This window comes from Pleuronectes platessa, chromosome 6 (assembly GCF_947347685.1).
Source record: "Pleuronectes platessa chromosome 6, fPlePla1.1, whole genome shotgun sequence".
NCBI classification, from domain to species: domain Eukaryota; kingdom Metazoa; phylum Chordata; class Actinopteri; order Pleuronectiformes; family Pleuronectidae; genus Pleuronectes; species Pleuronectes platessa.
In genome coordinates, this window is record NC_070631.1 from 8,329,169 (window position 1) to 8,346,933 (window position 17,765).

A 17,765-nucleotide genomic window follows, 5' to 3' on the forward strand; every position below is an offset into this window, starting at 1 on the left:
ATTATGATAATTAAAGAAAAACTACCAGAATGTGGCGGAAAATCGACCAACCTGGCAACGTCGCTCGGACCTCCTCGCTGCTTCCTGTGTGTAAAGCAAAATACGTTACGAGTTTGCAGAAAGTGGACGTGCAATGCTTCGCAGAGGAATCAGACCACACACACACACCAGACTCCACATCTGTCCTGCACATCTGTGAGAAGATGCATCTATGATATACTCTGGAGGTACCTGTCTACTTTATGTAACACTGCACTGTGTAGAAATGTCATGTTTGTGTTGTTGTGGTAAATAATTCCAGGTTGTCATCTCCCCCCTCCCTCATTTGGGTCAGAAACAACAGCACACCTTTCTTAATGCATCCAGCTGGAGACCAGTGGCGACATGAACAACCAGAGTCTTAAGGACAGAGATGATTCGTGCCACATTTCCACGATGCCCCCTGGCTGGATCAGGGAGGTGAGGCAGAGGAGAGCAGGCAAGACAGCAGGCAAACTGGACGTCTACATAATAAGGTGAATCTGTTTTCTTGTTATCCTCTTTGTATGTAATCAAACAGAAAAACAATCTAACTTAATGAGTATTTGGGGTGAGCAGCACTGATTCTTCTAGTTACACTTGTATAAAAGCTATTCTGGGTACTTGTCATCTAATCACTTGATCCCTGACTGACCCCATGATGTTAATATCAAAGCTCTGATTATACTGCATGATGGATATAAATCTTAACCTCCAAAGTTCCTAAGTAAAGTACTTACAGTGCTAGATGTGAATTGCAGGTGTAATGAGAGCAGCGTCTAATTGATCTTATTGTTGTTTAAGTCCCCAGGGGCAGAAGTTCCGGTCAAAGTCATCCCTGCACGCTTTCCTCCTACAAAATGAAGACGGGAGCTTGGACATCAGCCTCTTTGATTTCACCACATCCCAAGGTGATGTCATCACAGCTTCACAAATAATACTCCCCACCCAAATTAAATCGAGGGGGAGAAAGAAAAAACAGAAGGAGACAACGCAAGATGCAGTGGAAATTCTGAATACACCTCCAAGTACATTTAAAAGAGCCACTTCCCCCTGCAGAAGCACTAAAGAAGACAATGCTAGGAAATCAGATGACGTTAACCATATTAATATTGACATTTTACCAGAAGTGTGTGGAAATCAAACTGATGAGAATGTGGAGTGCTGCATCCAAGCTGCACCTTCAGTAATAGTGGAAGATGTGATTATGCAGGGGAGTCCTCAGAGAGTCGGGCTGAGAGAGAAGCTGCTCCGACTGGCTCCATCTAGCAAACAGAAAATAACTTCCAGTGTTCAGGTGGACGAGCAAACAGACTCGCAGCCTTCTGTCCCGACACTGACTGTTGAACCTGCCACTGAGAGCGAGAATGAGAAAGAGGAGGAAAAAGGTGATGAAGAGATGCAAATTCACAGCGAAGGCGAGAAAAAGCTAAATTCTGAACTGGAGACTGATGCTGACAGTCATCAGGATGTTGAAGAGGAGGTGTTGTTACCCGACACTGATGTCAGCTCGACACCGGTGAGAGAATCCCAGAATAGTAAGTACAGTCTGTGATGCATCTGTGTTTGTGTCCTCTATTTACTTTGCAATTTGATATGTTTGCATGTACATACAAAATGGTTTTATGTCTGCCTAGAGTCCAAAAGCTCGGAAGACAACCGGAAAACAAGCCCATATTTCAGCAGGAAATCCTTTAAAGATGGTAAAAATGTTATGATTTTTTTCATTCAAGAAGCAAAGAGGAAGCTTATTTATATGTATATGTGGGTCTAACCGTTGACATTTATGAAATCAAATCACGTTTGTTCTCTATCCGTACTCAGGACTCAGTCCTCCCAGGAGGAAAGCCTTTAAGAAATGGACACCCCCTCGTTCTCCATTCAACCTTGTTCAGGAAACTCTTTTCCATGATCCCTGGAAGCTCCTGGTGGCCACCATCTTTCTAAACAAGACCAGTGGTAAGAACCATCTTACATCCATTACACACAGGATGGCAAACCAACCTGTACCTAAGTGTGTTATTTAACTTTTTTTTAATTCTCCAGGCAAGATGGCTATTCCAGCGCTGTGGCAGTTCTTTGAGCGTTACCCGTCAGCGGAGGTGACCAGGGAGGCCGACTGGAAGCCGATGTCTGAACTTATGAAGCCACTCGGCCTCTATGAGCTTAGAGCCAAAGCACTCATACGCTTCTCAGGTGAATGTGCTTGTCCACTAATGGAAACAAATGCACATGTTTGAGCACATTATTGTATTATTGTAGTGTTAATATGTCTTATCAGCAGAATTGTATGGTTTTAGCCCAAATTATATGAGGAAATACCAGTGGTCAGAGAAATGTCACAATCCATTTTCTCCTGTGCAGATGAATATATAACTAAGCAGTGGCGTTACCCCATCGAGCTGCATGGTATCGGGAAGTACGGCAACGACTCCTACAGGATCTTCTGTGTGGAAGAGTGGAGACAGGTGAGAATAATCCTAACAGTTATACTCTCTGTGGATTCAATTAATGTTTATTAATATAATCTCTGTTTTCTGTTTTTTCATGTCAAGGTGACACCTAAAGATCACAAGTTAAACAAATATCACGCCTGGCTGTGGGAGAACCATGAAACTCTTGGAATCTGAAGCACAGTGTCCAAATAATTGTACAGACTACTGTTATGTGAAGTATTATGATAAACTATACTCATAGTATTATGATGACCATGTTTATGCTCAGGTTTATGTCATTTTATAATACTATAGAGATATCAGTGTTAGACCTTATTTAAAAAGTTTTATCCAGTTTGTAATAAAGTGTTTTAAAAGTTCATATGATTCATGAGAGAATTATTCAACTGTTATTCCTGTACTATCAATAAACGTAAATGTAGACGAGGTCTGGAGACGTCTCATTATTGTCTCTGGTTACTCCATCTTGACCTTAAAGTCCACACAGCAGCTTTCTCTTGGTCAACTCTTGCCACTGCTAAACACTGGCACAGGCAGGTCAAGGTTAATTCTCTAACTTGTACCAATACAGTCATTTTGATCAGTGTTATGATTGAATGTGAATAGACCTCAAACTTTAAGAGGGAAATTAAATCCTGCAGGACAAAGACACAAAGACTGAACTTCTCTGGTGGACAAACAGAAGAAAAAGACTGGACAACCAAATGAAACCTCTTAAGATAACTTTTCTATTTGGTGTTTATAATAATGTTGGTTGTTAACAAAGAGGGAGTCTGGTAATTTCAATCTTCATTGCCATAGCTTCCACACCAGTGTGTGTGTTTGTACAAATTTTTACTAGGAGCTTTTCCAGCATGGACATTGACCTTCTAAGAAACAGTAGATCTCTTTTGGGACCAGAGCCTGGTCTTAATGGGGCAAAAAGGATTGGGATGAGGTGTGTGCAGCTAATGGTGCGGAGCATTAGGGAAAGATCAGCAGGTCCTGAGGGGAGAGAGAGAGCTGCTTCCATCCTAACCCGATTAAATAACTTCCAGAGGCTCCGCTTGCGAACAGGCAAGGCAGGCAACTGCTTGGGGCCCCAGGACATGAGGGGGCCCCTGAGGGCAGGCTAACCTTACTCCACAAAAGCGTCTCATAAGGAAATCTCATTAGGGATCTCCCGTTAGGGAACCCATGCCCTTCCCGTCTGAGCTACAGTTCTGTATCATTCTCACAGTTTGAATTGAAAATGAAAATAAAATAAAATAAAGAGGAGTTATTCACCTGGAAGTGTAAAAATAAAAATAAAGGAGATCATGAGAAAAAAAGAAAGCAAAACAGTTAGCCTGACGTTGTCAGACTCACAATTCTAGTCAGAATGTGAGTCTGAGACCGCTCCATTGGGCTGTGATTATGGGGCGTGTTTCAACTGACCAGGAAGTAAAATTCCTCTTCGCTCAATTGGATAGACCTACAACCAATCAGAGCAACGTAGTATGTGACGTATGCTAAGCAACGCATTGTGAGTTATTTACTAAAGTCCTCAGTATGCTTCTCCGAGTCCGTTGCGGAATGACGGACGGACGAAGCGGACGGACACTTTTTGATTTATAGTTCTACGAGCCTTTTTGTTCCGAAAACAATTCACCGCCAGAACAGTAGTTGGCGCAACGGAAGTCGAGCTTAGAGAAGCCTACCTCATGAGGTATATAGAAGAAGTCCACGCTGGTTTATTTACGTCCTCCCGGCTCCTCACACACAGTGAACGATGACAACAGAAAAATGATGTTGATGACGCGACAGTTTTTGCTGAAATAAAGTGACACCCAGCGGGTCAAAATGCTTTTGTTATCGTGTCTTAGCGCAGCGGTTCCCCGGTCTTGTTTCCAAACTGCGTTGCTAATTCAACAGCTGCAACAGCTTGAAGCTACACGGAGGCAGCTAGCTCCCCCCCCCCCCAGCTTCCACACACAGTCAGCACGGACACCCGATACTAGCTACTACCAAGTGTTTGCTTCTAACCTGACGGTGTTTGAGAAACAGTGTCATGAGAGCCGTGGGATTAAAGTCAGCGGGTTTTAACCGTATGTGACCGTACACACATGCTGTAAGTGCTCTAACCAGCCACCGTCAGCCGGACAACGCCGCTGGCTTAGCACACTTGTCACATTAATCATAGAGTCGTAGTTGTGATTTAGGTTTATTGTGATTTAGGGAATGAAACAGGAAGTTAGAGGTCCCGAAATGACGTTGGGCGGAAATTATGTTTTTAGTGGACCAATCACAGCCAAGTGTTATCCGTGGGCTCTCCGCCATTTCGACGTGTAGTTAGAAAAATGAGAGCTGCACGAAAAGCTCTCCGCGGAGCCGCGGAGAGGCCCGGAGAGGGCGTTCCACGTTGGAGAAGGCGGTCCTATCTGTCCGTGTCCGTCAAAACAGAGAAGCATACATTGGCCTTAAAGGCTGAATTATAGTCCTGCGACTGCAACCGCGGAAGGCCACGCAGCTGCATCGACGGACTCGTTTTGGTTTATACTTCTCTAACGTGCTGCGCGTGTTGCAACGCAATTCACCGCCAGAACCCTAGGCGGAGTAACGTTTTATTTCAAAAACAAAACACACAAAGAAGAGACGTCTTCTTCTTCGTCGACTGTTTATTTACATCGCCACTCCGGCTCCTCATAGCCTATTTCTGGCGGACAAATCGGCCAGTCAGTGACGGGTTATACAAGTGGTCTTACTTTCGGATCTCTTCTGCAAAGTGCTCTTCTATTTGGTCCATATTCGTTCTTCTAAATCTTCCGTGATTTCCGCGTATTGTGGGGCATGAAACCGGAAACTAGACTCCGGACGGGATGTAGTAAGCAGACCAATCACAAGCCTTGCGGGCTGCGTGAGGCTCGCGTCGTTTTGTCGTGTAGTTAGAAAAATTGGCGGACGCACGCAAGCCCGCAGAGGGCACGAAAGGGGCGTGTTGCGTGTCTTGCGTGCATGCGTGCGTGCGTGCAACCGGACTATAATTCGGCCTTTACGCCGGGTTCACACCGGACGCTGAAGCGCAGCGCCAAGCCTTAAATAACAGCTGGCTCCCATCCATTCCCATATTAAACCGTTGTGCTGGTCACTTCGGAGGCTGAAGCACCGCGCTGCGCCAAGGCTGCCTGGCACCGTGCAGCGATCGTTTCGGCGTCGAGTTTATTTTTTGCGCTTGACGCGAGCGTATCGCGCCAGGAAACACAATTTCAGAATTCTGCTGTGTGTGCTTTCATCGGTTCCATCCTTCAGAACATTCGGTCAACCTGGCCCACGAAGACCGGGGGCCATGTGATACTCAAGCGTCGGACGGCTCATCATTTGCCGGTGCCATCCTGGGAAAGGCGGCTTGTCGGCTGTATTTGATGGAACAGCCTTGTCGGGTTTTAAAACATCTCTGAACATATCTGATCTTGAGTTAAACACAAAGACGAGACTTAAAACGCGACTAAGGTATAAAAGGTATATATATAAGTAATGATATGTAAGTAAATATAAGCAGGTCGTCCTCGTCTTTGAGGACCATGTGACTGTGTGCTGAATGACGACTGTAAGACTCAGAGAGACTGGGAGGGTAATCTGCAGAGTCAGTCAAGTTCAATCAGAGGTGCAAAACACCAGAGGAGTGAATGGGAGGGAGAGAGCTGTGGTCACTTATCCAGGAAACAAATACACAGACGGGAAAAAAGGAAACATTCAACACTGAGTAGGAGATTTTTTTTTTTTTTTAATGATAAACCTCTAAATGTCTCATTTTTTTAAAAGCAAAAGAGCCCTGGTAAAATTGTGACAACATTTCACATAATCATGAACATAACTCAGCTGCAGGTGGTGACCTGCCTGAAGTGCATCACATTTGGCCTCACAGAAGTCAGCTCCTTCTCTTTCACGGTGAGGCTGCCCAGGCAGTCGATGTATGCGTTGAATCGAGCTCTTATTTTCTTTGTCTCCCTCTGTATGATTTGGTCCTTTTGCTGGACCTCATCTTCGGACTTGGCATTTAGATAAGTCAGCCTGTTCACCGTCTCATTCAGCGCAGCGTTTTCCTCCTGGAGAACATCCAGGTTCTTCCTGCAGGTCTCTTCCACCTGACTCAGCTCCAGGTGGTGACCTGCCTGCAGTGCATCACACTGGGCCTTAAAGCTCTTTAGCTCTTTCTCCTTTATGGAGAAGGAGCTGAATAGGGTGCCCTGGCATTTTATGTAGGCGCAGGTTTGAACTTTGGCTTTCTCTGTCTCCCTCTGTATAATTTCGTCCTTCTGTTGGACCTCAACTTCAAGGTTGTTTTTTTCAATGTTCAGCCCGTTCCACATCTCCATCAAAGCAGCATTTCTCTCCTGGAGAACCTCCACCTCCTTTTTGCAGAGTTTCATCTCCTTCTTGGTCTCTGTAAGGGTCCTCAGGCAGTCCAGGTAAGCATCCCAACGGAGCGACTCCAGACCGAACCGCCCGACCTAAAATGTTGTGTGAGGGGGCTAAGTTCGTCTGGCATCCAGGCTACAAAACAGTGGTAGTAGCAGATGATGAAAATCAAGCACAACAGTATAACTTAATGCTTTTATTAGCAATGACTAATGGGAGAGACACTTGAATTTTGTGATGATGAGCACTTATAATTTTGTAAATATTTGTATTTATATTGTGCAAACCTGTGTGCTAATGTTAAAACGGGCTCCTTTTTTATTGTTCTTTATATGTATATTTTGAAAATTAGAAGGTTTTAATGTTCTTTTTTTTGGTTAAATGTACTGTAGTGCGTGTGTGTGTGTGTGTGTGTGTGTGTGTGTGTGTGTGTGTGTGTGTGTGGTCATGAGTTAAATCCCTCATCCTCCTCGGGTCTGGGCGGTGTCACCCTGTGTGGAGAACAGGGAACCAGCTGGAAGCTGCTGGTTCATTCATCCTCGCCACTGCTCCACCAGCGCTAGCTAGCAGCCTCTCGCTCTGCTGGCCCCGACACCTGCTACAACAATGGCTCACTCGAAACTTTAAAACCCGACTCTCCAAAATATGAACCTCCTCCTTTACTGTATGAACACGCAGGGAATCGGACAATCGTCAGTGGTGCAGCGGTCGTGGTGGTTTTGCTATAAGGTAAGAGCGGAGCAGCTATTAACATCAGCTCGGCTAGCTAATGCTAATAGTTGATTTTTATTTAAAGTGTCTCCAGCGTTAAGGACACGTGTGGATGAATATCTAAAGATGCTAACACCGCTGAGTTCAACGGACTCTGTGACTGTAGTCCGCTCATCTAATGATGAAACAACGTTAGCTCCGGCTACCTGCTAACTAACGACCTTAGCTGCTAGTCAGCTGGTCTAGTGTGGTGCTGATGCTGAGCTAGCCGAGCTGGCTAAGCTAATGCTGGAACTAGAGCATCCCAGTTAAGGCGAGTGATTGAAAAGCTTTTCTACAGAACGAATACAACAATTACAACAACAACACTAATGAACACAACAGCACATGTCACTGAGCCACGTGAGGATTGTTGTTAATCATGTAAAGCTCAGTTTGAAATTCACCCAAATGATGAAGATGACGTTGGTCTTCATTAAAATAATAAGAGAAAAACACAATCAAATAAAAACATGAATAACACCAGTTAGTAGTTGTAGAGTTTTTTTAACACTATATTATACGGATATGTCTGTTGTTTGGACCTGGGTTGTTTGATGAAAAGACATTTGAGACATTAGTTGGCTTATCAAACTACAATATACTTGATGTTATTAATGTTCACAGTCTTACAGCAGGTAAAACTCTTCTCGGCGAATCCTCTATTCATAAATCAGAAGCAGCATTTATGTATTGAATCAACGGTTTATTATGCACCACAATGTAATTTTAAGCAAATGTGTTTCATATCATATATGTCAGCAACTGTAAATCCTCCTGGGGAAATCATGAAGTGAAGGCTGCTGTGTAAACAGGCCCAACAGTAAATGTATAAAATGCAGCTGCACAAAATTGTCACAGATACATTTATCATTTATCTAAATATACTTGATTTATTTCATCAAGATCTATGAGTTATTCTCTGGGAAATCTGGGAAAATGTCCCAAAAAAATGCTTGCAAAGATCTTGTATTGATAAAGAAAGCAATTTAAATTTGTTTGCAGAAATTCACTGGGTTCATTTTTGTCCCGTGTCCCATCTTCTTACCACATTTAATGGAAATTTGCTCACAAGTTTTTGGGTTGTCCTGCTGATGATTAAGCAGGGCATCAAAGCATCGCAACAAACAAACCCGAGGAGAGGAGTGAAGCTAATTGTCTCCTCAGGACAAGTTTCCAATTCAAATGTCTATTATAGTGTGATATAACTAATTTACCAAATCTTTATCTGACACTTAAAATGCTAATCAGGGAAACTTGAACTAAAGTAAGTAAAAACTGTATGTATTAAAATTTTCTAAATTATATGTGTGTGTTTGTTACTACATTAATTAGCATAATTTACATTATTGATTGTGTTTGCTTGTGTTTCTTGTGGAGGATCATGTGGGGGGCCTGGCCGTTCCTGCCTGCTCTGGTACTTCTCTCAGAACTCTCTGTGGTGAGAGTCCAGACAGCGCCATGCCAGACCTGTCGAAAACTCACCGAAAGTTTCATTACGGTACTGCAGTTAATATAGTGAAGCATCAGTTAATCTGTGTCTGTCAGTGCCAGTTTATTATATTTGGTATTTAATGCCCTAAAATGATTTTCCTCTTTTTAGGGTTTGGAGGTTACGGCGAAAAAGAACTTTGGGGGTGGTAACACTGCTTGGGAAGAAGATAAGTTGGCTAAGTATGCACGGAGGTAAGAGCAAGTTTTCATATTCTATCTATTCATGAAAATGCTAAAAAACTTGCACATATATATACCTAATCTAAAAAGGATTGTGAATTGGCAGTCGATGCCTGGTATCGCACATGCCAAAAAAAGATAGCAGATGACACAGATTGTTTCAGAACATGATTTCATATTGTTACATAACCAACTCCCAACTTTCCTCTTTCTTTAATTTGTATTACTAAATAGATGCTACAGAGTGTGATTCAGTCAGAAAGTCCTTCCCAGCACATATGGATAATATTTTGTAATATGTGAATGACTTCATTAGACAGTCTATTTCAAATGTTACGCTCCTTTGTGGTGTAACAACACCCCTGCACCTGTTCTGTTTTCATATTCACCAGCTGCATCTCTTAATTGATGCCTTCTTGTTTCAGTGAGACTCGACTGCTGGAGATTGTAGAAGCTGCTTGTGAGAAAACAGATTTTGAATGTAACCAGCTGCTGGAGCAGATAGAGGACCAGGTGGAGACGTGGTGGTTCCACAGGTACATGTGTTGTTTGCATACTCGATTTGAATCTCCCTTTCATTTCTGTAATTGTTTGCATGTTGGCTTATTTGCTGTGGAGCAGGTGATGTTTAGTTGTCTGGTAGCCATTACTGGGAGCAGCTCATGTTTTTCAGTGTGATTAAAGTGTTGGTCTAGAATCAGGCTAGCATGTGGATCATACAGTGGAAAAACGACTCAACAGTTAAATGAGATTTACGTCTAGTTTTCATGGCCAAACAATATATATAATAAATATTTTGATGAACATGGATAAAATATAAAGTCTTTTAAAGAAATTAAGGCTAAATCCCACATTTTGTTTATCATATTGACACAGTGTTGGTTACTGTTGTGTATGTTTAGTTAAAACGCATTACCTTTCCCCTGTTCTAACTCTATGTCTCTCATGATGTGTGTGTCCTTTAGGCAGCAGGAGGCACCAGACCTGTTTGAGTGGCTGTGCATAGAGGAACTGAGACTCTGCTGTCCACCTGGCCACTTTGGGCCTGGCTGCAAAGGTGTGGAGCACACAAACCACTCAGCACAAGCCACCTGAGATCCCTATATAAAGTTTACTGTACCAGACCTTCATTTATTTATTTCTGTCCCGTGTAAAACATTATTTACAATTCATCACATAGTCAATGCAAATGTTTGTTATTAGAATCATACTCTTTCAAAGCGCTACTGACCAGGGAACCACTAATGTCATGCTCATCCAATACAGAGTGTCCATCCAGCCCCGGTGGGGTGTGTGGTGGTCTCGGCCGCTGTGAGGGGGAGGGGACTCGACTGGGAGATGGAGAGTGCGTCTGTGATCCTGGATACTCAGGCAGTCTGTGCCAGGGCTGCGCTGATGGCTACTATAGAGAGAACAGCTCCAATGACAGCAAAGGAGCCTGTGCAGGTGCTTCAGATAAACCTTTCAATCATCAACAAATTCTCAGCATGAACTTAATTGTGTTTGAGTTCAGCTCAAGTCTCATTATCTCCATGTCTCTCTATGTCTGAAGCTTGTTACTACTCGTGTAAGAAGTGCAAAGGGCCGCAGGATTACAAATGCCTCGACTGTAAACCGGGCTGGATCCTCCATGACAACAAGTGTGTGGGTGAGTGTGGCCTAAGAGTTTATTCAGTAACGTTTCATTGATTCTGTGCCAGTTTGTTGGCCGTTGGTATTCTGACTATCCCTGTGTGTCTCTTAGACATTGACGAGTGTGGTACGGAGCTGGCTCGATGTCCCTCGAACACGTACTGTCACAACACAGATGGAGCATATGAATGCAGAGGTAGGCTCTCTTTTGTAGTTGTTGCTGCTCAAGTCACATTACAGGACTTAATGTCTAGTTCGGTATTCAATGTTCACCGCTGTGATCTTTGCTCAACCCAGGCTGTGACCAGGCATGTGTGGGATGCATGGGAAGCGGCCCTGCCCGTTGTAAGAAATGTTCACGTGGCTACAGATTGAAAGGAGCCAAGTGTCTTGGTAAGGATCCACTACTTATCTCTTAAATTTATCTACGGTTTAACTCTTAACCTTGGCCTGATGTACTTAAGCTGTGTTTCTTTGCTCCTTTGCACAGATATAGATGAATGTAATGAGCGTGCGATAGCGTGCCCAGGACTCAACGAGGCCTGTATCAACGAGGAGGGCTCCTTCCACTGTGACTGTGCCGATGGATTCATCAGAAGAGACAGCATTTGTGTCGAGAACAAGCCACCTGGTGAGAAGCCGTAGCCGTAAATATGCAGAAACGTACAACATGGTGTGTTGCTGACAGCCTCTCAGATCTGTTTGCTAAATGTTATTTTTGTGTCGCTCCTCAGCCGGCCCAGAGAAGGGACTGTTTGACGACATGACAGATGACGAGGTTCTTGTCCTGCAGCAGATGTTCTTTGGGGTCGTGATCTGTGCCATCGCTACGCTCGCTGCTAAGGGTGATATGGTTTTCACGGCTATTTTCATTGGAGGTGTGGCTGCTATGGCCGGATACTGGTTGACAGAGAAGGGGGACTACATGCTGGATGGATTCATAAAAGGACGCTAGAAGTGTCTGAGGCCACGATTTAATGAAAGGACCGTGGAGTACCAGCCAATCAGAGTGAATATCATTCGACTGGGGCAGAAAATGATCACGACAGAGCTTGCCTTTCAGGGATTTATTTTGGTTTTGGGAGTTACTTGAAAGGGCTTGGGGTAATGTATGTTTATGAATAGGATAATGCAGGAACGTTAAAGACACGGAGCCATATATCTTGAAGAGGAACTAACAAGGCCACACTGCACTGATGTAAAGGAACTTAATCCCCTACCTCAACTTTGTTGGGAACAAGGTTGACATGAAGACCACCGCTGATTGTTCAAACCTAATATGCATTTGGATTTTCCATCTGGCCTCGATGTTGCTCGAGAAACGATGTCTTTCTTCCACACAATCGAAACCTCCAGTCATCACCCGCCCGTCAAGCAGAGCTTTTCCCATAGTTTGAATGTTGCGTTAGTTTCAACAGTGCCGGGTCAATTTTTGCTATGGGCCTGCGGTGTAGACGAGGAAATCAGCCCAAAGAGAAAGCTCATTGAAACTCTGGGATGTTTCCATTATGAACCACTGGTTATTAATGTTCACAGAATTACTTTTTTTTTAATTTCCTTACTTCCTGAAATGATTCTTTTCAGTAATACTGCATGACAACAGGAATTGAAATGAAAGGTACAACACTGTTTTAATTTGTCTCACTTTGGCATGGAAGTCTGACAGCTGCTGGATCACCAACATTACTGCTACTGACCACTTAAGAGTTTGGAGGAATGTGCTTAGGAAAATACCAGCTCTAATCTTGATGAGCCATTTTCTGTTGCCTTTAATTTCGAAAGCAATATTTATTGGAATGATGTTTGTTATATTTAGTTCTCGACATCTTCTCTGTGTATTTATGTGCATTTTAATGCAGTTTTTAATTTATCCAGTTGTGATTCTAGCAGGTATTGTAGCATCATGTTAGAAAGCACCTGAGGCATCAATTCTCATCTATCCATCAAATGTATCTTGTCCAAGGGTGAAAACTCGTCCATACAGTCATTGTTCATTATAGATGTTTGCTTTGTAAGAAAAGTCTGCAACCCTCCAAGTCATTTTTATTCTTATTTTGTGAAGAACTGTATGCTCTTTGCATAAACATAACATTCAAGCGTATGGAATTTGTTTTCTTCAAAAGCATGTTTTGTCATAAATTAAAGGAGATGCAAAAACTCTCAACAGTTGCTGGTCAACTTGCATTGTGGGTAATGTAGGCATCAGGTTTAGACAAGGTTAAACGCATGGAATAAGAGACGATATCTCTGGTTCTGCTGCATCTATTTTAATTCTATGGTCAACTTTAAAAACAAGTCTGACAATGTAACAGAAGCACCATTATAAATTGTGTCAGTTCTATGTTTAGATTTATACCATACTAAAATAACTTGTATAACTGGAAATACAGTGACATTCTAATGCTAAATATAAAACCCTCCAAATGTCCCTTTAAGTTCCATCAGTGACTATCACAGCACTAATTACATGAACTATATACAGTATGTTATTTTTCAATGTCATCCGACACCCGTGCCGAACCAAGTCCTGCAGCAAAGCTTGAAGTCTGTTCCCCAGGATGTTGAGGTTCAACCTATTTCAGTGTTCCACTCCAGTTAATGGGGTTGAGGCGGAGCAGCTCTCTCTCCTTCAGGATCTCCTGGGAGCGTGTTAGTGCTCTGTCCCTCCAGCTCTGCTCCATTAGCTGCACGCACACACAAGCCCAAGAACACACACAGCTGACACAGGAAATACACCACAACTCACTCCCTTCATATGTTGTTGTATCCGGACAGCAGCCAGCATGTTGGAGCTTTTTTCAGGACACTCTCTTACTTTCAGGTACCAAATTTGATGCACATAGATGTTATTTCCCTAAATATTAAAGTATTAGCAGCGGATGTATGATGTATGAATGGAAGTGCACCTTCTTGTTCTCGTCTCTGAACACTGTCATTGCTCTGCTGTGCTGGATCCTTTGCTCTCTGTCACTGGACAGGGCGAGACGGTCCACTTCACATAAATACTCGGACTCCTTCACTTTACCGACCAGCTGCAGTTTCAGGGCCACACGTTTCTCCTCCATCTGCCTCTTTAACTGTTCCAGCAGCTCCCTCCTGTCAGAGGAAGACAGACTCATCACTAAAGTGTATTTGCAGTATGAGCTGTGATGCAGGACACGTTTAAAGGATAAAACGACTCATCAACCTGTGAAGTGAAGGTATCCACACGTTTACCTGTATTCTTCTCTTTCACTGCTGCTTCCATAAAAGGGTTTTCTCCACACTTGATGATACCTGACACATCAATGACAAGACTTTAAACTCAGCTCTGGTCAAGATGGAATTAGCTCTGTGACTTTTCTTCTTTTACTGATTCTCAGTTAAACATCTGTCACAGTGATGCTGCTCCTACATGTGATGCTCCCTTCTCTGCATGATCAGTGTCCTCTGGTGGTTGTGGTGGTGAACAGCGGGCGTCTCCAGACTGACGATGCGTTTATGGACCAAAGGTGGATGTAAAGGGTTCAGTCTGGGAAAACTCTAGGGATCAGATATAAGACGTTTTGTTTCATCTTGAATCAGTCACACAATGAACGGACTGTCACTGAATCTCACCTGAATGCTTGTCCACAGTCGGGCAGAGTCTGAGATGATGGGAAAGGTCTTGGGAGTGACCACCAGGCAGCGACCCTGCTGGACCGCAGCTGTGTCATGACGAATACACACTGGTGTGGAAGCTAAGGCTGCTGTGGTAATGAAGATTGACATAACCAGAGTCCCAGCTTGTTAAATACCAACATTACTATAAACACCAAATAGAAAAGTTATCTTACGTAGTTTCATTTTGTTGTCCAGTGTTTCTCTTCTGTTCGTCCACCAGACAAGTTCAGTCTTTGTCTCTTTGTCCTGCAGGATTTAATTTTCCTCCTAAAGTTGCAGGTCTGTTCACATTCGATCATAACACTGATCCAAATGACTGTACTGGTACAAGTTGGAGAATTAACCTTAATCTGCCTGTGTGCATTCACTGAGTGTTTAGCAGTGGCAACAGTTGCCTTGGGAATCAGGTTACCCCCCCCCCCCCCCCCCCCCCCGACCAAGAGAAAGCTGCTGTGTGGAGTTTAAGGTCAGTGCACACACAACAAGATTATTACCCTGTGACAATGGAGTAACCAGAGACAGTAAGGAGACGTCTCCAGACCTCATCACATGTTAACAGATGATACAGGACAACCAGTCAGAAGACTGATTCCTCTCATTAATCATTTCAACTTCTAAAACATTTTATTACAAGCCGAGCGGTAAGTACAAACAGTGATATGTCTAGACTGTTAATAATTATTATATTTAAGTTAATCATAATACTATGAATATAATTACCCCATACAGGCTCCATCAGGACCTCGAAAACAGACTTTGCCCCTAACTTCTGAAAAGACTGCTATGGAAATTTTAAGACTTTTGATTTGACTTTAAACTTTGTGTTTTGAACAGAAATGTTGATGTTGAATTTGGACTGGTAATCTTTTTGTGTTTAGACTTTGGTTTTGTATTTATACAACTTTGGCCTTGTTATTGTCCTTGTATCTGGTATTTGGATATACTGTATATCTCAGCTGTTTATACTTTGAGTTCATTATATCCTGACTTACTCTGAAAGCCCTTTTGTCTGTCTTTCTTTTACTCCCTCTGGGTAACTGGTGGTTAAATGTTCCCTTTGCACAAACTACACACATCTTCTGGAGTGAACAACACTTTCTTTCTTTCACCAACACTTCGGTTTTTTTTCTGTTATGTTTCTCATCTTCCACAGATAATATTTCTTTCTCTAGATCTTTTGCACTACAATGTTTTCAGTGTGTTCTTCGTGAGGAGTTCAGGTACCAGAGGCTTCAGCACAACTGCAGCCCATACTGTCAGAGAACCATTGATGATCCAAATATAATAAGTAACATATTGTATCCACTGGTGAAAACCTAGGAGGCTCCAGGACCCCTAGAGCAGGGTAACTTCAAAAAATGCACAGCAAACCTTGCCAGAACAGTGAGTTGTGAAGAGTTGGATATACATGCTGGTCTAAAACATTGTTCATAACTTCTCTTTGAATACTAGAGCTGCTATCTCCCTGGTTTCTTGTATCAGTGTTTACTGCAGGATGTTGGAGCCATGATGTGCTACCGCTGCTCCACCATCAACCCCCTGCTGAACAGCCAGAGGAGTGTGTGCATCAACTGCAGGCAGCTCCATCATATGGTGACACACTGTGTGTAGCATTTGCCAGAGAGGACTCCCTTTGTTTCTAATGGATTCCTTCCCCTGGCTCAGGTCTACCTGGAGGACGGTAACAGCAATGAGGAGGCTGTCTGTCAAATCAACCTCAAGGTTTCTCACAGTAAAGCACACGGGCAAGATATGGACAATCTGAGATATTTCTGTGACATACATACACACAAAGTAATATATGATTCATTTGCTTTGTATGAATGATTTAACTCCTCACTTTGCTGGTCTGGATTTCTATTACAGCTTGATTACCTTCTTATTGTATGGTTTTATTTCATTAATTAAACTTATTAGCTGTTGTTTTTGTTTTCATCTTCATTGTTTATATGTTATTTGCAAGTGTGGGAGCTACTTTTTAAAAGGAAACTTGCACTGTCAGAAATGTGATGAAAGTAGAACTGGAGACAATTGAAGGCCTTTCTGTAACCTGCAGTAGATTGTTCCCCTTCCATCATTATTAGTGTGCACTCAAGTAGTTATTAGTGTAGTAGACATCAGTTTATCCTATGTGCTTTTTTTTTTACCCTTTGTGCAAGTGCAACTATGAGGTTGTGCTAAAGAATTATGGTATTTTCTCCTTTCCTTTCTTAAAGGATGATTCGATGTTTGTTATGCTAAAAGGATATAAGTTAGGAGATAAGTGAGGAGACAATGAAGCTCCGTATCCTTGGCTTAGAGAATTCGAACAGCTCTAATTAAGTAGGAGACCTGGAACATTTCCGGGTCATTTCACTAAGTTAGGAAGGTTCATTAGCCAACGTGACGTTTTGAACGCAGCTATTGTCCAAACATGACAGACCCCTGCAACACTGACTGTGTGTTACATACTGAAAACATCCATAAAGTGAACTGGAGACCAGCGTAGTACAAATAACCTCAACCCGGTAACATTAAGAGGTTTAATTTATGAAACTTATATAAACACACAGGCCTCAACTATTCTTCATTCTCCAGTTTCATACTTACAGTTCAGCGGAGAAACGACCGAACTCTGCACTGTGTGGACATGTGCACCGCTGGCTTCACCTGGGAGGAGGAAGCTAACTGTTAGCAGCTAATTCTCAGCGCAGCGGGGCGCTCGCTGTGGTCAGCACAGTCTATGGGTCAGCAGCGGTGAAGGTGGGTGTGTTCCTCGGGATGAGAGGTCAGAGTTCAGACCCTCCTTCCTCCTTTTTGTCACAAAAACGGTAGCAAATGTGTTTTTACTTCTCCTTCTCCTCCTTCTCCTCCTTCTCCTTCTTCTCCTCCTTCATCTTCTTCTCCTTCTCCTTTTCCTTCATCTTCTTCTCCTTCTCCTCCTTCTTCTCCTCCTCCTCCTCCTCCTTGGCCTCCTACTTCTTGTTGACGTCACCACATCGCATCGCTCTGTGACGCATACCTTGATCTTTCGATACCTGCCGACACCTCGAATCCTTTGGCCCAAGATACATCGTGCATCATTCCCGCCAGTAAATCGCACTAAGCAGAAGAAGCTTTGGATTCCTACCGCATGTTCTGGTGTCAACGCATTTTCAGTGAGAGAAACCACGAACCTATCGACCATTAATAGCCTATTTATATCAGTGTATCAGCACGTTTTTATTTAACTCTGAA

At 43.0% G+C, this 17,765-nt stretch overlaps 2 protein-coding genes across 2 annotated transcripts; both read left to right on the forward strand.

The window, feature by feature from the left end:
* The first annotated feature begins 86 nt into the window (after nt 1–86).
* Nucleotides 87–2,897, forward strand: mbd4 (methyl-CpG binding domain protein 4). Its single transcript, XM_053425388.1, has 8 exons — nt 87–227; nt 335–515; nt 823–1,556; nt 1,656–1,721; nt 1,843–1,977; nt 2,065–2,214; nt 2,383–2,486; nt 2,574–2,897. Exons 2-8 carry the CDS (start codon nt 385–387, stop codon nt 2,646–2,648), a joined length of 1,395 nt encoding a protein of 464 aa, XP_053281363.1. The 5' UTR covers nt 87–227; nt 335–384; the 3' UTR covers nt 2,649–2,897.
* A 4,457-nt stretch (nt 2,898–7,354) lies between these two features.
* Nucleotides 7,355–13,059, forward strand: LOC128442808 (protein disulfide isomerase Creld1). Its single transcript, XM_053425389.1, has 11 exons — nt 7,355–7,580; nt 8,982–9,102; nt 9,205–9,287; nt 9,701–9,811; nt 10,241–10,332; nt 10,542–10,721; nt 10,828–10,923; nt 11,020–11,103; nt 11,205–11,300; nt 11,398–11,538; nt 11,642–13,059. The coding sequence occupies exons 2-11, from the start codon at nt 8,986–8,988 to the stop codon at nt 11,860–11,862; spliced, it is 1,221 nt and encodes a 406-aa protein (XP_053281364.1). The 5' UTR covers nt 7,355–7,580; nt 8,982–8,985; the 3' UTR covers nt 11,863–13,059.
* The last annotated feature ends 4,706 nt before the right edge of the window (nt 13,060–17,765 follow it).